Source organism: Nannobrachium achirus (assembly GCF_963921795.1).
Source record: "Nannobrachium achirus genome assembly, chromosome: 21".
NCBI classification, from domain to species: Eukaryota; Metazoa; Chordata; class Actinopteri; order Myctophiformes; family Myctophidae; genus Nannobrachium; species Nannobrachium achirus.
In genome coordinates, this window is record NC_137828.1 from 31,085,853 (window position 1) to 31,109,674 (window position 23,822).

The 23,822-nt window shown below is 42.4% G+C and overlaps 1 protein-coding gene across 1 annotated transcript in view; it reads right to left on the reverse strand.

Moving 5' to 3' along the window:
* sema5a (sema domain, seven thrombospondin repeats (type 1 and type 1-like), transmembrane domain (TM) and short cytoplasmic domain, (semaphorin) 5A) overlaps positions 1-14,861 on the reverse strand; it is a gene marked incomplete at both ends in the record, with an annotated part of 185,754 nt that extends 170,893 nt beyond the window's left edge. The window contains one exon of the mRNA XM_080752100.1: positions 14,714-14,861. Coding sequence (XP_080608226.1) covers positions 14,714-14,861 — 148 coding nt within the window. The remainder of the gene's footprint in view (positions 1-14,713) is intronic.
* Between the last annotated feature and the right edge of the window lie 8,961 nt (positions 14,862-23,822).

Sequence of the window (23,822 nt, forward strand, 5' to 3'; positions counted from 1 at the left end):
TTCTTCAGGAGATTTTATTTTTTTTACTTTGACAGGAACCTTTCAATCAAGAGCAGAGTTGGAGAAAAAAAAAGTACAGCCGAGTATATTCCTTTTCCACGCTTTATCTTTTTTTTCCAGACACACCTGTCAGGCAGCATTTCAAATGAAACCGTACTCTGCCCTTGACGCCTCAAAGGCACAAACATGTGTTTCACCGACAAAAAGTAATATGGGTTTCACTGGCAGGGTTTGGAAAGTGAAATCCTAGTTAAAGTGGCAAAGGAGCTAAATACCATCTATTATGTCCTCCGGCTCTCATCGTTAGGAACAACAACATCTGCAGTCACAATGCGGCAACATCACTGGCTGCGGGACAGCGTCACTTTTTCTACAAAGCTGTTTTCCTCTCCCTCTATCTCTTTCTCCTTCTCCCTCAACTCTCTGTCAAGTTCAGGAGTACAAGTCATCCAACTTCAAAGTTCCCAAAGCTAATACATTTAAATTGGCCTTGTGTGAAATAAATATTATTTGGGATAATCGCTGCGAACTTCACCCCGGAAATTAAATTTTGCTTAATGGGCTGCATGCTCCCGCACTTTATTCTATAAGGAAAGGCAAAGTTTTGGATGCGCCTCTCCAGCAGCCTGTGCTGGGCTCGTTTTTCAAGCCATAAAGAGAATCCCCGGCATACAAATGCGGTCGTGACAACCCCCCGGGGGGAGACGGCGCTTGATGAACCCAGCCTCTCCCCATAAATCTCCCCGACGCACCAGGGGAGGCTTGCTTGTAGCTGTGTGTGTGTGTGTGTGTGTGTGTGTGTGTGTGTGTGTGTGTGTGTGTGTGTGTGTGTGTGTGTGTGTGTGTGTGTGCGCGCGTGCGTGCGTGTGTGTCAGGGCGTGTGGAGGGTGCAAAGGGTTCTAATAGAACACAACAGCACCCACAGGATTTATGTCTTTTTATGACGAGGCCAAGGCCCATTCTTAAGCATTCATAAGCAAGGCAGTTCACAGATGGCCTCCTCCAAGGCTCCCGATGCAGCATGGCTTTAATGAGGAGTATAGCAAAGTCGAACCCAAGGGGTTTCGCGGCACATAGCATGAGAAGGCATGAAGGGGGGGTAGGCCGTGAAAGACTGCTCGCTGAGTTTCGTCACAGAGATTAATCAATCGCATTTCTATAGTTAGTCACGAAGATGCTGACTTAGGGGATGCGGTGATAGCTAATTTTAGGAGTTCCCCAAGGAGGGATGTTAATGTAACAACGTTTCACACTGACCCAATATTTAACCTGCACTGAAAAGCAGGAAACAACGGATCAGCGGATCGGCTGTGCATGAGACGGAGGTGTGCTCACACACAACACTATACAGCCACACTAATAGATTCACATGAGACGGAGGTGTGCTCACACACAACACTATACAGCCACACTAATAGATTCACATGAGACGGAGGTGTACTCACACACTACACTATACAGCCACACTAATAGATTCACATGAGACGGAGGTGTACTCACACACTACACTATACAGCCACACTAATAGATTCACATGAGACGGAGGTGTACTCACACACTACACTATACAGCCACACTAATAGATTCAAATGAGACGGAGGTGTACTCACACACTACACTATACAGCCACACTAATAGATTCACATGAGACGGAGGTGTACTCACACACTACACTATACAGCCACACTAATAGATTCACATGAGACGGAGGTGTACTCACACACTACACTATACAGCCACACTAATAGATTCACATGAGACAGAGGTGTACTCACACCGACATACAAGCTCCCCACACACACAAACACACACACACACACGCACACGCGCACACGCACACGCACACGCACACACACGCACACATGCACACACGCACACACGCACACACATACACACACACACACACACACACACACACACACACACACACACACACACACACACACACACACACAAACAAGGACACACAGACACACGGACACACGGACACGGACACAAACTCCCCCCTTCTCCCTTCAGACCCGTATTATCCCCTGCACTCCAATCCCATCATACACCGCTGCTGTCTAGTTCAGGCTCCACCACTCCAGTTCCATTTGTTATGCAGTGTTCTGACACGGAGCAGTTGACACAAAGACAGAATGACAGGCTGTATAAATATTTACAAGAGGCTTCAGAGCCCCCACGCCAGTCTCCAATTTGTGAGTCCTTAAAGTTGCTGCAGTATAGCAGCGCACGTCCTACAACAATGGCACCATATGGAACCAATTCTGCAGCGTGAATGGTTCTTCTGTGAGTGGTGGAGTGTATAGGGGTGGCAGGGAGCGAACACACAAATGAAGAGCCAATTGACTGTAATTGCACCCTTGTGGCAGTGGAACTCTGCTAAATCCAGAGTGGCCCTTTAGTGTATTACAGGTCCATATTTACACTCTCAAGAATTAAACCAGCACTCCAGATTTGACTTTGTAACGGCCACGAAAAGAATGGCGACTATTTGGTGAAGCTGATTTGAAGAAATGATTTGGCAAAAGCAAACAATAAACACCTGCTCAATTTAACGACAAGCTGAAAAATAAAGGCAACATTCAATTAAGTGGTCACGACATTTGTAGACGGATATACGCGCTTGAAGGTTTCTCCTAATTATTATGTTTCGCAAGCAACCAGAACAAGCATATTTTAGGAGAAAAAAAATAAAAAGATAAGACTCAAGTTGTGTGCCATGGCCCTGAGGCGGCGAGTGAACAAAACACTGCGGAGACACAAATAACTGTACTGTGAAATATGTAACGTACACTTATGGAGCAAAGTCATTTGGGAGATGAGGTGGGAGGCGAAGGGGACAACCGTTTAACGAGATGACCAAACCTCTTCAGGCTTCTGAAAATGTGTGGTTAGGGAAAACACCATGCGGGACTTTTATTGCAGGGACAAATGAAAGACATACGAATCACAAAGTATGGGCAGGGCCATCCTCAGTCCATCTGCAGTATGTACTGGCCATTAAAATACAACATGACTACAACATAGCTGACCTTGGACATGAATAGAAAGCAGCCAATGTTTTGGAATCCATGATCACATGGTCTTAGTAGCCAGGACAAACAAAAACAACCCCAAAAGATCAATTAAAAGGGTCAAACCACTGGGTTAACAGTCACATCACCCAGTGGTTTCTACAGACCCGTTTTGAAGCCTTCAGTTAATTCAAATCCACCATCTTGTAATTTTCCGGTCCTGAAAAGCAACCAGAAATAAATGCTATTGGCGGGTCTTAACTCAGTAGAACCAGTAGAAGCACTACTAGAGGCATACCCTACTTTATCCTCAATTTAAAAATATTATCGGGCCATAATTTACAAAACTGCATATCCTGACTACTAATTAAAGCCGAGGCCGAATCGGCCCGAATCGCATGAAAGAAGTCTCACAGCAGATGGTCGGTTCTACAAACTCCAACTTTCGCACGAAGATAGTTCAGATCTTTGCCTACGTTCTTAGCTACTTCCCCTGCCGTTACTGTACTTGCATGATGTACAGTTGTACAAAACAACATTTTTCAGTCGAACCGCCGATCCAACCAATATGCCCATAAAAGAGGACAAGGACATCAGGTATCTCCATATATGGGTTACCAAAGCTGCACTCCTCCGAAGGAGAAATAATTCGTAACAACATAGAACTTTTAAATTATCAGTGCAGGTTGGGAAGGATTTGCAGGAGTGGGCCTTCAAGACATCGACTGAAGTCCTTCTATACATACAAAAACAAACAATATTTTTTAAAATGAACCAAAGAATTAGTTAACTGGAGTGGGGTGCGAAATGGAAAGCCAATAAGGCTACTGCTGAGGAGCAGATAGATCAGTCTGGGTTGGCTTATATGCAGACAGGAGGAGCAGACAGAGGAGGAGACCAACATAAGACAAGCAACAAAGCGTGGGACTGGGAGGATGACTTGAATGATGCAGATTTCGATGACTGAACAGCTTTTGCTGAAGAGAACAAGGATCAGTCGAGATCTGAGTTGGCTGAGGCGCAGACAGGAGGAGCAGACAGAGGAGACAAACAGAAGACGGAAAACTCAAGCTGGATTTATCGACAACCAGAACGAAACCAAGAATTGCAGGATCAGAGATCTCCATATACAGTATGGGCATAAAAGGAACACAGACTGACAGATGCAGGACTCCTCATTCCACGTATCACCCTGTGCCAGTCCGACAACATCTTCTCATTTCACTCTGCCCAGGCGCCAATTTCCAGTCAGGCCCTGCTTTGCCATGACTGTGAATAAGTCTCAGGACCAGACACTACACCAAGTTGGGGTCTTCTGCACCCGAGACTTCAGCCACTGCAATTTCTATGTGGCGGCCAGCAGGGTTGGTAAAGCAAGCAGACTGCATATTCTTGCTCGAGATGAAAAAACAAACAAAAAGCGCTACTTTCTCAGCAATGTTGCCTATCCTGGCTGAAGTCCACTGCAACAGTATGAGTCGCCATATGAGTCAGCTGACTCATGGACACAAAAGGGACACAGTCAGAGGCACAGACAGATACAGAGATCTCCATAATGGGCATAAAGGGAGTGGGACACAGACAGGCAGATACAGAGATCTCCATATACAGGCATAAAATGGACGCAGACAGACAGATATAAATATCTCCATATATGGGCATAAATGGACACAGGCAAACAGATGGTCAAAACGGGTCCTATGACAACAGGTATAATGGTAACATTGTTCCCGAGAAGGCCGGTTCCTGACTAGACGCTCTGCGCTTCTAGTCATGCTAATTGAAAGAGACTTTAAACTAGTGATTGACAACAGTATTTATGAAAATGTAATAAGTTTAAGGTACAACCATATACAATATACCCTTGAATGGGGTGTTAATTATTTTGCGACCAGCAGGAGTGGAAATGGCGACACCCTCTAGGGCTAGGCCATTAATGAGTACTACAGCGTTTTAATGTCTTAGCCGCCTGGCTATAAACATAATTCGGAATTGCATGTGCTCTCCTCTCTCCAGTGATGCGTTAGCTGGTCAGGAATGATAAAAGCTTTGAGAAAAATAAAATAATAATAAAAAAGATAAATAAGCCGGGTTCTCTCCTCAGAGACAAGACCCTTTGTCAGGCTCTAGCTTGTGAAGACATTGTTTACACACAGTTTACAGCCTCTAAAAAACCCTCTAAAACCTGTGCCCCCAAAACACTTGTTAAATACAGCACTTTATTAATTTATCTCTGGGGCTTTGAGCTGCAATAACAGCAAAATGCTTCGTCAGTATTTTGGCCAAAGAGCTTTTTGTGGTAGACATGGGGATTAAGCGCTTTTATAGCCCCCTTTCTTTCTTTTTTTTTTTGTGGCATTTTCACACTTCATTTCAGTGTAGAGAGACAAGATACTAAGGGGCAGAGAGAAAGGATAACAATGTAAAACATGTCGGGTCAGATTCAAACCTGGGTAACTAATGGCTGTGCCACCATGCAGGCACCCAACAGCCCACATTCTGAATCAACTTTATTTTGCACATCACAGGTTTACAGCTGTAAAGAAAAGTGGGCGAATTTTGTTGTTTTGTGCGGGGTTCATCGTTTGTTGTTGTTTCCAGAAAGAGAAAGAACAAGAACAGAGGGGGGAGGGCTTGGGGGAGCACGGGGGTAGGGGTCTTAAATAAAAGAAAGATCTAGGGGGCGCCCGCTGGCCTACTGGTCCAGGCGCATACCACATAGGCACTGATGCCTGACGCCGTCGCCGGTTCGATTCCCGATCCAGACGACCTTTGCTGTGTGTCACTCCCCATCTCTCCCCCCATTTCCTGTCAGTCTACTGTCCTATAAAATAAAGGCATACAAGCCCAAAAAGACAAATCTTTAAAAGAAAGATCTAACGAAACATATCGACATGTCACATATCTATATACCGGTATGTAACATATAGCGGCAGTTAAGTACAGCAGATTAAGAACATTAGCCTGTAAGTGAGATACAGTATCCCCTTTTTGAAGAGGTACTACAGCAGGGGTCTTCAACAGGAGGTCCAGGACCCCTAGGGGGTCCTCAGAGTTACTACATGGGGTCCTCCAATCCTTTATATTAACAACTTGAACCCTATAGTGTCCATATTCTGAGAACTGTAGCCAAAAAACGCAGATCTACAAGCTCACAACCCTCGCGCTGCGCTGTAGATCGGCTATTTTCAGCAAAGAGGTTTGGTGTAGAGGGGAAAAAGAGCAGACTAAGTACAGAGTAAAAGGACAAGTTTATTAGGTAATGCTGGCTCAAGTGGTTAAATATCTGAAAACACAAATTGACATGAATCCAAAATACACTGATGATTGTGCTGTCAAACGATGAAACTATATGGAATCTGTGAAAAGGTTGTGGGGGTCCCTGCTTCATCTCTCTCTCAGCTGAGGGGTCCTTGGCCTGAAAACGTTGAAGACTCCTGTACTACAGTGAAGCCTGTGGCTGCAAATGCTGTAATAAGCATACATTTACTGTACATTGGTCTGTTCCTCCTGCTAAATTAAGACCTTCATGGAATCATGGAGAGTGAGTGGAGGTTAAAGGTAAACGTGCTGAACTGTGCAGTGTGCTTTCTTTGTGAAACCATGCCATTTGTGAAACCGCCACACAAAGCTGAACGTGGTCTTTAAATTGAATACAGCAACCGATTTCACCACAGTAGCAGTTCTGGCAGACAAGTGCTGTGCCAAGTCAAAGAAAACCACCCTCCCCAGTGGGGTCAAGAAGCCCATGCAAAGGCACACCCTTCCACACTCAACCCACAATCACCCACGGAGAAAGCAACAAAGTCTCACTGGAACGCAGACCTTGACTCTAGTTTTGTTAGACTTTATTTCAACAAGGAAGTTAATGTATCAAATTCTCATCCAAGGTAACATCCTGGAAGTGCAGTTGCAAGGGTAGAGAAAGCTTACACTCACATACATTAGTCGATTGATCTTTTAATGTTTTGCTTTTGTCCTGCTGTAAGTACTGTAACATTTGTTTTAAGAAGTGCAATGAGATTAAAGATTACTAATATTATTGTTGCGACCATGGGTCGCATTTACCCTGAAAAACCTTGTCGCTTGTCTGACCTTCTGTCCGTCCGGCTGTACAGGAAGTGTTGTCAGTGTGATGTCAGTGAGTCGTGACATCACTTCCTGTACGGGGCGGCTACACAAAGACTAAGAAATACAAAAAAAAGAGAAGGATACACAAGACTAAGAAAGACAAAAAAAGAGAAGAATAAAAAAGAAAAAAAGGAGGAGGAGGATAAAGATACCAAAAGGAGAGAGAAGAAAGGGTGGATGAGGTACAATGTGCGGTTTCCTCCTCCGATCTGATACGGGGCGGCTGGAATTAGATCACCTATGAAAGAATGTCCATCCACCTGGAGAAAAGAAAATGTAACAAGGAGGTGGCAACGGGGCGGCCAGATAAAGTTATTAGGCCTGGATCCGACTTTAAGTCGACGCACAGGATTCCAGAAGTGTAGCGCTTATTCGCTCTTGTATCAAACCGGTACTCGAAACGTTCTTAGAATTTAACATATTTTCTAAAGTAAATATGGGGGCGGCTGTGTTAAGAACTGCTGTAAGTACTGTAACATTTGTTTTAAGAAGTGCAATGACATTAAAGATTACTAATATTATTGTAATATTATATTATTTTGCTTTTAGCCATTGCACAGCTCTATTACAGAAGGTGACAATTCAGTGTGGTGATCAGGGCCATGGCAAGGCTCTGCACTATTAGGTTGTGTTAGAAGTATTGAGTATTTTGCGTGTGTTTGACATGGCAGTGAGATACTTGTAGCATTGATTAGCATTGACTGTTATGGAAACTTTTGTTTGGGCACTATTGTATTTATAGTTGTGCTTAAGGATTGCTTTTTTTGTTCAAGTTGGCTGTCTCACGTTGAGCATTGTCAGTTTTTTGACACTTTATGTACGTATCTACACAGTATTCGTTCCCTTTCTTTGATGTACCTTGCTCTTTACTGTACTCTGTTCTTTTTTATTCTTTTCATACTTCTCTGTAACTTTGTAAATATTCTTATACTGCTGTGCTGCCTCTGGGCAACTGATTTTCCCCCTTGGGATAATAAAGGTATCTATCTATCTATCTATCTATCTATCTATCTATCTATCTATCTATCTATCTATCTATCTAAGGCAGTGGCATAGTTCAATGGGAAAAGGAGATTGTTACTAACTCTCCTTCCCCATTTTAGAGATTTGAATTGTCAGCATTCTGATAACAAGCAAATTGTAATTATGTATGTCTACTGTCTAGGATGCACTTCTGTCTGAAAGTACAGCATGTTCTGCCAATGCGCTATTGCACCAATTAGTTATCAGTTCATGTATCCATTTTATCAGTAGCCGTGGGCTGTGACTGCTCCACATATTCCAGCAGATAATATTTGTATTCGTCCAATATATTTTCCTCATTGGTTGTAACCGCTCCACATATTCCAGCAGATAATATTTGCATTTGTCCCATTCTATTTTCTCATTCTAATTCTGGTCTAAATCCCGTGCCCTCCCAGTAACCCCCGAACCTTGCACTACAGAATCTAATCTATGCTGGGTTCCAACCTTCTGCCCAGGAGAGACGCCAAGCACCAAAGAGACCTTGGACTGAGCTTCGGGCAAGCTTACAGTTCTTGGACCAAAGATCTGCTTCAAAGATGACAGTGAAAGCTCTAGATGAACGTCCAACTGAGGAGAGGCTGCCAGGCCGGCAGAGCGCAGCTTGCCTACAAATACATTTATGTGTTTGTAGTGCTCCCAGCCCAGCTGAGGAGCATCAGCAGCCAGGGGTGTCGCACCAAACTCTGTGCCCTGGGTACAGGGATTCACTGCGGGCCCCGCCATGAATGTTATTCATCCCTTTTAGACTGGGAACGCATTATTATTATGCATTATTTTGTGTTTTAACTAGCCTATTGAAAAATAGCAGATATACAAGCTCACAGCGTGGCACCGATTTTTGAAAAATCTTGAAAAGTCTTTGAATATTTCAAATAAAAAAGTTTTTTTGAAAAACCTATGTGGTGCTCAAACCTTTTCATGTGAAAATGATATCTATTTGGCCACGGACCCCCATCTCAAAATATTTCGTTCCAGGGACCCCCCAGAAGCAAAATTTTGAGATGTTCGTTTAAAAAATACATATATTCAAAGATTTGCACACATTTTCACGACTTTTCAAAAATAGCAGATCTACGAGTGCCGCGCTGTGAGCTTGTATATCAGCTATTTTTCAATAGCTAAAGTATAAAATAATTAAGGCCCCTCCACCTTGGGCCCGAGTAACTCAGTCCAACTCCCCCCCCTTGTGACGCCCCTGTCTGCAGCAGTCGTGTGCATTCCAGACACCCAGGGATTACGCTGGAGTATGTGGAGACTGATGACTCACAAAGCAGTGTTATAATGAGGCCTAAGGACAGGGCCAAACCTGTCTCTGTGTCTCTCCGTCTCTCTCTCCATCTCTGTCCCTCTCTGTCTTTCTGTGAGCATCTCTCTTTCTCTCTCCCCCTCCCTCTCTCTGTCTCTACTACCTCCCTCTCTCTCTCTCGCTCTCTCTCTCTCTCTCTCTCTCTCTCTCTCTCTCTCTCACGCACACAGTGTGTTTGCATGGGTTCATATTCTGTAATGACTCATAGCTTTTCGTGTTCATTGCTTGAAAGCAAGGGCTATAATTTGACGAGCTTTGAAAGGGCTTTGTGTTCTGCGCAGCCTAACAATTCAAGGTCCCTCAGCCGCTGCGAGACAACCATCAGGCCATGACAGGAAGTCTATTAAAAAACAAGGTAAAATACAACCGTAAAAAAACGAAGATTCATAGACCACCCTGAGACACAATTAAAATGAGGGCTATCTCTTTAGCAGGGGAGTTGACTTGCACATTAGAGCACCAAGTATAACCATAAAATAGTGCTTCAAGGAGTAAAAAAAAGTTCAAAGTAGTGGCAAGTGGCAATAATACACAGGACAATGTTTCTGGCAGCTATGATGGCTCCTTGGTGCTTCTATTGAATTTTAATAACTTGGAAGTATTTATTTTACTGATATCTTCAGAAATAGTGTCAAATCCTGGAATAAATTCCTTACCAAAGCATTTCTTCACCAATGTGACCAATCTCACAAAGACTGAAATTCAGTTTCCCTAGGAGAATCCGTCACAGCTGATGAAAGTTGGAGTCCCATTAAATTAACTATACAGGATAAAACACCCCAAAATAAATTATGCTTTAAGTAGCATGTGAGGGGTCAAACTAGGGATTTTTAATGATTCTGAATCCATTGCCATCATTTGTTTTGCACAAAAAACATTCCTTGGGCTAAAAATAGACCCCATAAAATTATGGTTTAGTGGTGAGTCATCACTTTTCACAGTTTTGTGGGAGCCGGCTTTACCCCAAGGAATGTTTTTCGTGCAAAACAAATACTTACAATGGATTCAGGATAATTAAAAACCCATAGTTTGATTTGACCCCTCACATGCTACTTAAAGTATATTTATTTTGGGGTGTTTTATCCTGTATAGTTAATTTAATGGGACTCCAACTTTCATCAGCTGTAACGGATTCTCCTAGGGAAACTGAATTTCAGTCTTTGTGAGATGTGTTACTAGACACCTTTACAAACACATTGGTGAAGAAATGTTTTGGTAAGGAATTTATTCCAGGACATTCTAAGATATCACCTGACTATTACTTCTGATTCACTGGACCGCAGGCCTTCGGCTATTTGCTCCTCACCTATTGCATCATCATTGCACCTTCCTACTACCAAAATATTAAGCTGTGAGTCTTATGTCTGTTTACCATTTATTTGTCTTTAGAAAATGTCTGCATGTACCATAGTGTCTGTAGTTTGGGGCTTAAGTATGAATTAATGTAGGTTGCCACTGCACCACATGCCATGGCAAATTCCATCAGCTGTACTTGGCATTGAAGTATTTTCAATTTCAGATCCTTATTCTTCAATTTCCTGTTTTTTTTTCACATTTGGAAAATAAAAGTGTGATTAAATTCAGTTGACTCTGTGTGATTCTAAAATGTGACATTGTATTTTAAAAAATGGTATTACTAATCACATGATATTTGTCTTTGCTTGGTACATGTTTTCATTGTTAGCTCTCAAGGCGATTACAGGTGGCAGCTGTCTTGAATTGTACTTGATTTTAACACAACCTATACCTCACTTCCTGTTATCTTGTCACAATGCTGAGGAAGGCCGACAGGTCGAAACGCATACGTTGTTCTGTCTAGAGAGGTAAATAAATCATGTGAAAAGGATTGCCTTGTGTGCTGGCAACTTCTTCTTTGCCTCATGATGAAATTCACCATCTACGTAGGCCTACATTGCCTAAAATTGTCCATGTATCATATTTTTGACAAACTGAAAGTCCCGCTGAGGGCTTACAAGACTGCTAAGGGAGCCGCCCCCCCCACCCTGTCCCATTGCCCCCAGGCCATGGTTGAGCGCATTAGGAGAGCGCTACAGTATGCCAGCCACTTAGCGCTTGGCTGCCCCGTGGCACCCTGGTCAGCACTCAGCTCAGCCTTCAGGCTTCTCCTGGCGACCCATAATGGAATGACCTTCACACTCCAGTCCTGGAAAACTGTACATCTGTTCCAGAAATGCACCTCACGTCTTTATCTCTCTTCCCCCTCGCCAAATCACATCCCGTTCGTAATATTGTCTTCAGCTCAGCTGCTGTGGAAAAATAGAGCCTGCGGAAGCTCTTTTATATATGGAAGGCAGAATGTGTTGTTGTTGCCCAGTCTCATTACTTTATGTTCCAATATACTGTACAGTACATTCAGGGATTACTATGATCACTCTTGTCAAAGTTTTGTCAGAACTCAGGGTATCATAGCTCTGACACCTGGAGCGGTAGTGTCTCAGGAGATGGAGCGGTTGTCTGGTAATCAGAGTCTTGTCCTTGAGCAAGACACTGAACTGAAGCTTATTCTGTTGTTGGCTAACTGCCGATATAGCCTACAAATGTAGATTCAACAGCCTCTCCTCTGAGGTCACCTAGAGTAGAGTAACTCGATTCATTTGGAGAATTATTGCTTCAGCACAGCTGGCGGTTCAATCAGATATACAGTGTAACGTATCATAAAGCGTGGTCAAGATGAAAGTCACGACGCTCTGCTCTCTTCCCACATCCCAGCTCGGTACAATAATCACCAGCCACGTGTGCGCATTACCCCGAAACGACCACTTTGCTTTATTAACGCCCTTATATTTCATCCAGGGCATTAAGGGCCACTGGGGCTTAATAGCCCATTGCCGGTACTTTAGGGAACGCAAACAGATCGACCACATGTGACCCCGGTGGCTTGGATGTGGTCCCCTGGTGTGAACCGCAAGAGAAGAGGGAGCATATGGCGTTAGCCAGACTGTTAGTCATCCTGGTCCCCCTCACGCTCAATAGACACTGAGAGAGGAGAGCCGAAACCCAACTATCCATGAGCTAATGAAGACTGCGCACGGAAAGCGAGCGAGGGAGAATGAAGAGAAGGGAGTAGTGTGTGTTTGTGTGTGTGTGTTTGTGTGTGTGGCCAGGGGCGTCGCACCAAATTCTGGGCCCTGGGTACAAGGATTCACTGCGGGCCCCCCCATTAATGTTCTTCATAGGGGGAGGGGGTTTATCCCATTTAGACTGGGAACGCATTATTACGCGTTATTTTGTGCTTTAACTATTGAAAAATAGCAGATATACAAGCTCGTAGATCTGCTATTTTTAGCAAATGTTCGCCTAAAAAAATACATTCAAAGATTTGCACTAGGGATGGTCCGATCAGGTTTTTTGGAACCGATCACCGAGCACCGATCACAAAAGTTTGATCACCCGATACCGATCAATCACCGATCCGATCAAGTTATTATTTATATATTATTTATATTTTCTAAATGTTAATGTTTTAACTTTAATTAATTAATTCACTCATGAATTAATTTATATATTTGCCTTATAGTTATTTACCAGCATTACTATGTATTTATTATCATAGCAGTAACTAATTATTCCTTCAGCACTGTGGAAATCAATACCCCAAAATGGCCTCAAGTGGGCATACTGAACGGCTGGTTGATCGGATGCACCGATCGGATCGGATCGGTGAATTTACCTTTTGATCTAAACCACCGATTATCGCCGATCACGCTTTGATCGGCCCGATCCGATCCATTGCCGATTGATCGGTAACATCTCTAATTTGCACACATTTTCACAACTTTTAAAAAATAGCATTCCTACAAGCTTAATAGCTAAATAATTAAGGCCCCTCCACCTTGGGCCCTAGTAACTCAGTCCCACTTTCCCCCCCTCGTGACGCCCCTGTGTGTGGCCCCCGTGTGCATGGGTCCGTGGCGTGTGTGTGCGCGCGTGCGTGCGTGCATGTATACAGTATGTCTGAGCAGTGACCTTGCTTCTTCCAGTCAATTACCGCTCAGGCAGAGGGCTATATGATTATCCCGGGCTGGGAGCTCCGCTGGCCTGGAAAGGGCTCAGTAGCACTTTGCTGCTTTGCGGTGGCTAGAAAGAATTGCATTGATTTGCCATTGATGTTTTCTGTTGGCAAAGATTTGCAGTTCTACATTACAGTTTGGCTGTTCAATAGCCAATGTGGAACAGGGGGGGAAAGAAGGAACAATGAATCTTGATTGCGGGACGTACTACTGAAGTCTGAAAATGAGCGCAACCATCCAGTGTAAGGGTTTTAGAGGACGATTAGTGGTTCCAATATCCACCACGGCCCGTTGTTTAAGAATACATTTGTGTGTGCGGTGGAAAATAGGACAAAAGGTTCGCGATTGTCTAGTGGGAAAAGGGATGAAACAAATAAAAAACTCCTCCACGATTGATGTCAATGGAAAAACTCTGCAATAAAGAGGTTATCGGAAAGGATACTGCTTGCTGTGTGTTTGTGCACGCGTGTGTGTGTTTTTGTGTGCGTCTGAGTCCACTCGTGCATGTGTGTGTGTGTACCAAATGTCCCCACAAGTATAACAGAATTTGAGAATGAGAAATGGACATTGTGAGGAACATTTCACTGGTCCTCACAAAATAAATGGTTGCTTTTACGTTTTTTAAGATCGGGGAAGATTCAGATTATGCACCGAGTGGCACGCTGCGAGCTTGTAGATCTACTTTTTTTTTGTTGTTGAATATTTCAAATCCTTCTTGGGTTTTCGAAAAACCTATGTTTCTATGTCAGTGGTGCTCAAACCTTTTCATGTGAAGGACCCCCAAAATGATATGTATTTGGCCACGGATCCCCATCTCAAAATATTTAGTTCCAGGGACCCCCCAGAAGCACAATTTGAGTTAAAAATGTCCGCTTAAAAAGTTCATATATTCAATGATTTGCAAGATTTTCAAAAATTGTAGATCTACAAGCTCGCAGCGCGGCACTCGGTTTCGCGCTGTGAGCTTGTATATATGTATATATTGATATTTGTCAATAGCTAAAGCATAAAATAATTAAGGCCCCTCCACCTTGGGCCCTAGTAACTCAGTCCCACTTTCCCCCCCCTTGTGACGCCCCTGTGTGTGTGTGTGTGTGTGTGTGTGTGTGTGTGTGTGTGTGTGTGTGTGTGTGTGTGTGTGTGTGTGCGTGTGCGTGTGCGTGTGCGTGTGTGTGGGAGAGTGCTGTGAGAAAACCCACCTGAGTGTGGAATGAGTGGGTGCTCAGCCCTGTGGCAGGGCGACTCGGGCAGCAGCACCGGCCCTCTCCTGCCGGCCACGCCTCCGGCCCGCAGGACCAGCATGCACTGCAGCAGCAGCAGTGCCTGCTGGGTAATGCGGTGTCCCATGAGTGGGGGTGGGGGCGGCGGAGCCTCGGCTTCTCACTTCTCCTCAGGGCTCAGGAGCCAAGAGCATCAGAGAGACACACCTGGGAGGGAGGGAGAGACAGAGAGACAGGGAGAGAGAAAGGGAGAGACAGAGAGAGAGAGACAGAGAGAGACAGGGAGAGAGAAAGGGAGAGACAGAGAGAGAGAGACAGGGAGAGAGAAAGGGAGAGACAGAGAGAGAGACAGAGAGAGACAGGGAGAGATAAAGGGAGAGAGACAGAGAGAGAGACAGAGACAGAGACAGAGACAGAGACAGAGACAGGGGGAGACAGGGGAAGACAGGGAGAGAGAAAGGGAGAGACAGAGAGAGACAGAGAGAGACAGGGAGAGACAGGGAGAGAGAAAGGGAGAGACAGAGAGAGAGACAGAGACAGAGACAGGGGGAGACAGGGGAAGACAGGGAGAGAGAAAGGGAGAGACAGAGAGAGACAGAGAGAGACAGGGAGAGAGAGGGGGAGAGAAAGGGAGAGACAGAGAGAGAGACAGAGAGAGACAGGGAGAGAGAAAGGGAGACAGAGAAGAAGGAGATTAAAGTTTACACATTTTGATTTCACACTTGATTTAATGCTAGGAGAGAAACCTCTTCCCACGGTATATCACCTGCATATTGCAGCATCTATTCTAGTCAAAGCTTCACTGAAGATGCTGTGAGACAGGGAACATAATTCTTTCCAAAACGTGGACAGAGAGAAGAGAGAGAGAGAGAGAGAGAGAGAGAGAGAGAGAGAGAGAGAGAGAGAGACCTGTCGACAGAGCAGAAGCAAAGGAGATGATAGTGCAGTGGTGTAAAGTAACTAAGTACATACTTAAGTAATGCACTTAAGTACATGAGTTATTTGTACTTTACTTGAGTATTCAAATTTCCAGTACTTTTACTTCTACTCCACAGCACTACATCTCTGATCCAACTATAGTACTATTACTCCACAACATTTATTTGAAAACTTTAGTTACTTTGCAGATATAAATGATATTATAAAACATACATTGACCACTTGAAGGCCTTTTGTGTACGTCGCAATTCGGCGCGTTGTGAGCTTGTAGATCTGCTATTTTCAAACATTGTGTGCTTTTACTTTTGATGCATCAAGTACATTTTGATGCCAACATGTTCATACTTTTACTCGAGTGCATTTTTTATTCCGTGCTTCTACTTGTAACAGAGTATTTCTACGTTGCAGTATTGATAATTTTACTTAAGTAAATCATTTGATGACTTTTCCCACCACTGGAAAGGCGATCTTGTTGGCGTCACAGTGAGTAACAGCAGCTGCTGTACTCTTCACAAACAGCCAGAGACCCCTGACCTCTCACCCCTTCAACATGAATCAGAGAGGGTTCCGTCATCCTTCACACACCAGGAGTATGTTTGTATTTGTCTCTCTCTCTCTGCGTGTGTGTGCGTGTGTGTGTGCGCGCATGTGTGTGTGTGCGTGTTATACCACTGTCCTCTTCGTTTCAGAGTAATCCTTAACTTTATTCTATACTAAAAGAAGTAAGGAGTCCGTGCCGGAGAACCGGTGATTTAACCTAAGACTCCCTAAACGGGAGTTTGATACAAACAAAAAGTATCGCTTATCACACATTGGTCTTAGCAAACAAAAAGTATCACTTCTCTATATCGTGCGTGGCCACGCTTCTCTCTACCTGAACAAGAAGTAGTCAGGGGGCCAAAACTGAAAAGTGCTTCAGAAATGACTTTTGCGGTTATGTTTGGGTAGAAGCTGACAACCTTTTTTTTTTGTTAGACGGTACCCATAGAAGGAGTTTTAAGGTGGTTGGCATTTTGAATTTATTTTCTGGTGACTTTTATAAGCCCTTCAATATTTGAATGCCCATTTCATGCTATAGTCAAATAATCCGATTAAACATCAAATGCATTTGATTAATTCTTTACTTTTAAATGTATTTCTTTCTATGTTATATTAAAGGAAATAGATGAAAGAACAATATGGAAAGTTATTTTGAATGTTATTGACATAGATTTGTAAATATTATGGTAAAAGGCAACTTCTTTAATGGTGTTTTTGTCCATTTTGAGTATACAAGAAATTACACAATTCAAAACACACATCACACCAAAATGGATTACATAGCAGGTCAAAGAATAACAGCAAGACTAAGAATAAGAACATTTACAACATTGAAAATGCGTCATGCTAAATAGACAGTATGACAATAATGTAACATGACAACACTCAATGATGATGGAAAACTGTACCATCCTGGATATTATCTAATAATGGAATAATCAGTAAACAAGAAGCACTCTGGTATGGTCAAATCATTTGAAAACAAATAATACAATGTATGTAATAACAGTAAAATGTATGTAATAACATACAGTTTTGGTGAACTTAACTCTTTGAGTTTCACTAGTTAGGCCCTACTCCTGATCAAGGAGCAACAGTAAAAACAGCACATTATAGGTAAATAGTGCTCTTATTTTACATTCCACAGACCAGAAGACACAGCGCACTGGCCACGTTCAGGTGTTTAGACAGATATCTCGTGTTGTGTTCATAGACATTTGTGTCCCCTCTCAAATGAGCACTTGCCCTGTCGGGCAACCTGAAAGCCAACTTCACCTGCCTTGATGTTTTATTTACCTGCCGGGGGCAGGTGGGCAAGCCTTAGTGTCAATGCCTGATCAATGAGTTATTTTATTACCTTACGGGTAACTAACCATTACTCTTAAGTAGTTAAATGTGCTGTAATTTATATTATTTGATTAAAACAAATACATGTATTTATTAAAAGTTAAAGCTCTATATTCTGATCATTCCTATATGTTTGTTCAATAACAGTATCCCCAGTTTAATAAACAATTTCATCCGATCAGGAAAGAAAACCCATTCATCAGCTTCGATGTTAGTGTTCAAATTCTAGCACTTCCAATTCCACTTGTTTGTCCTTTATCCAGCGGGTATTCAACAGGGGTCTGCAACCCCTAGGGGGTCCTCAGTCATTTGCAGGGGGGCCGCCAAGTTATTGTTTGATGGTAACAATTTCTTATTTTTTATGTGACAGTTTTGAAGAGCTAGGTAGGGAAGCTGAGAGGGATGACATATTGGAGGAGCACTTATAACCAAGTTAGTATTATTATCTTCAATGCCAGCTCTGTGCCTTTTGTCATCTTTCTACCGTATTTCCTCTTTTTCAAGTGCCCTCTAAAAGCTTTGAACTTTCCAAAGCAATCATGAAAACCGGAGGTAGACAGATGCTTTTAAAAATGTTCATAAAAACACACCAAAAAGTGAAAAAACAGGCCCTCCTCATCTTTGCTCTTTATAAATGACCCTTTCTTGATGTTGAACTTTTCCTTGGTACAGACCAACATTGTACTCACCCACCGTCCAAATGTGCCAGTGTTAAATTGTATTTTTATTTTATTTTGGGGAGCCTACCACCTATGCCTAAAAACACTCCTGCACACTATTCTCTATAAAACTGTGCAGAGGTGGCTGCAAATTTCAGTGGGAAAAACTGATAGAAAGACTCACTCTCTCAAGGAAGTTTGAAGATGTTTTTGGTTTTCTCTTGGAGAGGCTTTATTCATTGTGACCAGTTGGTTCCCAACAAATTCAGTGATCATAAACATCCTCCTATTGGAAGATGTGATATCTATGGAACTGTTCAACAAAGATGCATGGCATCAATATGATCCCTTTTGATTCTTCATCATCATGTGTCTGTGCATAAAATTATCAGGTATCCAATGTTGCACATTCATTGTAGGTGAAGGACCAACGGTTTATAGTTGTCTCATGTCTGTGATCATAGCCGCAAACCAGGTCATCATGCTCTTGAAATAATATTCATCATTACTCTTGCTAGCATCTTCTAATATTAGATTTGCTACCTGCATGTTCAATACATTACCACATTAGTAGTACATTTACATATGCAACATTGCTCAACATTATTGCAGCAAATGAATAACTTGTCAGTACTGATTTGTGAGATTACAACCAGGCTAGAATGCATGACAAGGGTTTAAACATTAATACTGGATAGGTTGTCTGCTTTTACCCAGAGGTGTTATCTTACCGGTAGGTCAAGTCAATACCAGATTTGGCTCCCTGACAACCAGGTGTGACTGCCCACACAGAATCAGCCATATCCTCCATCCCACCTCCCCCAAAAAAGATATTCATCAACACTTTAGCCAGCCTCTATTAGCTTTGCTACCTGTATTTTCATTACATTACCACATTAGCAGTATGTATAATTACATTGGCAAATCTGCTCAATATTATAGCAGCAAAATACGATTTTACCACTTTTAAGTATTTAGTGATAAAATGACCTAAAAATCATTTTCAGAGATGCCAACCAGGCTAGAACCCATCACAAGAGGTTAAAGATTAGTTCTGAATAGGTTGGCAACGTCTACCCCGAGATAGCTGCATATGTCTCAATATCAGTTTCGGCCCTCAGACTAAAGTAACAACAGCACTCTGCAGCCCGCCAACTACTTAAAGGCATATTTAAAGCACATACCCCTGGCCCTATGTATACCTATAGCATAGGGTTACAGTGTGTGCGCGTGCACGTGTAAAATAAATACAAGAAACTGTGTCCTCTTTCGTTTTCGTTTTTTTGGGGTGTTTGCCGACTGCATTTGCACACATACCAGGTATTTGTCTGCACTGACCCATCCTAACTATTAGGAACAGTGGATTCATTCATTCATACATACAAACAGCATGCAGGGAGCAGTTAGGGGTTAAGAGTCTTGCTCAGGAACACTTCGACACACAGATAGGGGAGCCAGAGGTCGAACCAACAACTTTCCCATTCCCAGGCGGGCGGAGTCTTTACTCGCTCATTTACAGCCGCCTGTGTGTGTGTGTGCGCGCGTATGTGTGTGTGTGTGTGTGTGTGTGTGTGTGTGTGTGTGTGTGTGTGTGTGTGTGTGTGTGTGTGTGTGTGTGTGTGTGTGTGTGTGTGCGTGCAAGTGTTCTCCAGTGTATATGATAGCGGAGGGCAGGAACGGCATTTACGAGACTAGGGCAGAGAAGTGCGCTTGTGTGCACAGTGCACACATACATATTGTGAGCTGTGTGTGTGTGTGTGTGTGTGTGTGTGTGTGTGTGTGTGTGTGTGTGTGTGTGTGTGTGTGTGTGTGTGTGTGTGTGTGTGTGTGTTTGTGTCTTTTTCTCTCTGCATGTTCCCCCTCATGGGGCTCATTGAAGATCTACAGCTGCTGTAAAACCATTGAACTCACTTAGGCACGTCTGCCAAAACGCTGGATGATATTAGAAACCCTTAAGGCTGGTTCTGTGCTTCTAAACCAAGCGACTGGCTTGAAGAACATTATCAGCATTGGCTCGGTTTAGCTATTCAGACTACAGCAGGGGTAGGCAACCTTAGGCACGGGTGCCAACATTGGCACAGGGGAGGGTGATCACTGGCACACTGGCAGAAGAGTGAGAAAGAGGATTTTTATATTAAAAACTAATCTTTTTTTAAACTTGGTCAATTAACCCTCTAAGGCCCGCATTAAGAAATACTTGAAATAAAAAATTGAAAAAAATCAGATGGTGTTGTAGGAGTCCTATTAAGAGGAAAATGTAATGTTTTTTTCAAAAAAATGTTTTTGTAAGATTTTATAGCCATAAATCAAAAATCATAAATCATGCTCTAATTTACATATGGGGGATATTTTTCACAATAATAACATATGTACATGTTCTAGACATTCTAATGATCACTAAAAAAATAGTACAGGCATTTTACTTATGTTTTTGTGAGGTATAGCTTCCATGAAAAAGTGAGATGTTGTTCGTCAAAACTCTGGAATTTCAGCGGGTGTGGCGGGTGTGAATGTCAGCCCCTGTGGGGGGTATTTATATGCAAATATTGTGGCCAATGGCATTGTAATACTAAACAATAGAATCCAATGGTGGTGTTTAGGTGGTAGGGGGAGCTAAAATAAAATGATTTAAACCTTTTTTTGGATAAAATACAAACGTTGTAATATTACAACCGTGGGCCTTAGAGGGTTAAATGAAGTTAGTAAATGACATCTTGCACAAAATTCAACATTCATTAAAACTCTGAACTCTGACTGGGGAGGGAGTCGGGGAGATACCGGTAGGTGGATTATTGCTCTGGGTCTAATGATTGTTATAACAATGTCCTGCCAATCAAAATATATAAAAAATACATGGCACACTGACAGAATAAAAGCAAGTCTTCACAGAATATGGCCAAATATATGTACTATACACTTATTTTCTGTTAAATATAAGAGCATATATAGCCTACTATATATACTATACATTTCATATCACGATTATTGTGACCAAAGAAATCGCGATTTACGATATCGCGATAATCAAAATATCCCCAACATCCATTATCTTGGCCGGAACATTTGCCAAAATAGCTGATCTACAAGCTCACAACGGGCTTGTGGCTATTTTTTGGCAAAGAGTGAAAAAAAAGACTGTATCAAGTACGTATATTATTTGTGTGTTTTACCAATAGAGGGTTTAAGTGGTACCGGATATGCAGCTCGGCAAATAAAAAGTGAATTGATCCCAGTGCAGGACGGAGGGCGATTTCACGATAACGTAAATCTCCACGATACGATTATCGTGCGTGTTTTTTTATCATGATAATATCGATTATCGTCCCATCCCTAATACACTGTACTCCTTTCCTTTTTTATTTTCTGTGTGGGTGTCTGAAGTGAATTCTGTCTGCACGTTGTGAGAGTGTGAGTTTTTGCCCGGTCATAGACTCAATGGGTGTTGTGTACTTGTGGATGACGAGTGATGAGCCCTCCTCCGTGACAGCTGAGTTGCGAGTGGTACAGTATGTGAGGTGGAAACTCTCAAAAAAACCAAACAAAAAAACAATGCATGCCTGCCGGGATTTGTGGGCTGCGGCAAAAAAAAAAGCAAGCCGGGGAAAAACAACAGTGTGCACACAACAAATTCAGCAAGGCGGTTGAGCGATGCCTGGGCAGAGATATTGCTCTACTTCTCTCGGGAGTCTGAGTGGCCCTTTAGCCTTGGTATATTGGATGAGAAGTATGCTTTTTATTTATTTATTTATTTCCTTTGAATTGAATGTTTACTCTATCAACTGTGCACTGAGTAAATTCTATTACCTTGGGGCCCGTGAAATGCGTTCAAAGCCCATTGAATAAATGCGCGGGCATTGGGGATAAGTGGGTTTCCGTCTGACTGCCGAGTAATGCATAACACCTGTCTTGCACTGGAGGGCAAATCGCAGAGAGCGACGGGCGATTATTTTGTTTTCTATTCATTTATTCACTGTGTGCTTAGAAATGATTACGTTAGTGGCATTTGTTTGGCATATCTACATAAAAACTTGAATGCTAATTTAACTCGGTGTGTAAAAGTGGCCATTGGCCACACACGCATGGATTAAAGCAAAAAGATGTGGCCAAGTCCTATTTCGCGATTTGTGAAACGGTGTGAAAGGAGCCCCGGCCCCACACTAGTGGTGTTTCCTAAACAATTAACACAATATGGGAAATTATGCAGTTTTAGTAACATTGTTCCTGTTGTTCTACTGCTACGGCCAACCAGGTGAAGAAACCACCGATTATTGAGGCTTTTACATTTGCTTTTATGAAGCCATTAGGGTTTTATGGAAAATGTTTCTAAATAGATTGCTAGTTTGACCACCAAATCTAAACTTTAAGAATGCAACATGCTTCCATAGAAAACGAGCTGGCTTCTATGAAATCCAAATGATCAGCTTTAGCGACTGATCCATGTACACAGGTTAATTTAGAGCAGTGATTCCCAACATTGATCCTTAATGGGTTTCCAGGGTGGTCCCCAGGCAAATGAGTTAATATACAGTAGTAGCAGCAAAATAAAAGTACAGTATATTACTCTGTTAACTAACATGATTCTACCCTCTGTATCTTTATGCAACAGAGTCTTATGCACACGTGATTAAAGCTTAGAGATGGGTGCGTAGGCAGGGGTCAATGTAATTTCAAACAAAGCACAGGATGTACATAGGACCCGCAAACCATCTTCCACTTGCCAAAACAAACTCTTTTTATTTAGAAAATGTTATGTTTCGGTCAAAGGCCTTCTTCAGGCATCTCAGAGATGCCTGAAGAAGAGATGCCTGAAGAAGGTCTTTGACCGAAATGTTGCATTTTCTAAATAAAAATAGTTGGAAGATGGTGTGCGGGTCATGTGTACAATACATCCTGTGCATGTTTGAAATTACCCTCTGTATCTTTGAAATGAGATGTAACTGTGAAATGTAGTTATCTATGTACTATAATTGCAGCCCCTTTTTTCTTACCAGATCAGGTTCTGTGTCTGACATAATAATTATGTTAGACACAGAACAAGAAAGAAAGAAACACTGGTTTGCAATTAAGTAGTTTGAGCTGATTTAAAATAACAATTTTAACCCTATACAATTATATAGTTATTATTGCTATTTTTAAAACTGTGACCAGATCTGTGACCAAATACATATTAAGCCACAAGCCACAAGACAGCCACAAGTCTGTTAGAACAACAGACTCACTCCCTAGCTTCCGCCGTGGACTGAAGACACTCCCCTTCCCTCGATGACCACACATGAAGCTAGATAGCATTTTTAGGTTTTAGAAGTTTTTTACTGATTAGGCGCGTGGCCTATATGTTATTATTATATTTTTTCAAGATTGATATTTCTATGCATTTGTTGTATTGTTGTTGACTTGCTTATTATATTGATGTATTACCTGCTTATTGTAAGTTGCTTTGGATTAAAAGCATCTGCTAAATGCCTAAACTGGAAACTGTAAACATCTCTGTCAGCATGCCTGCTATGTTGTTCAGAAGCGTGCAGGGACTCTCATCCAAGTGAAACACCTGACTTTTGGTGAGTTGGCTCTTTATATTCAACATGTCATTCAACATGAGCTGA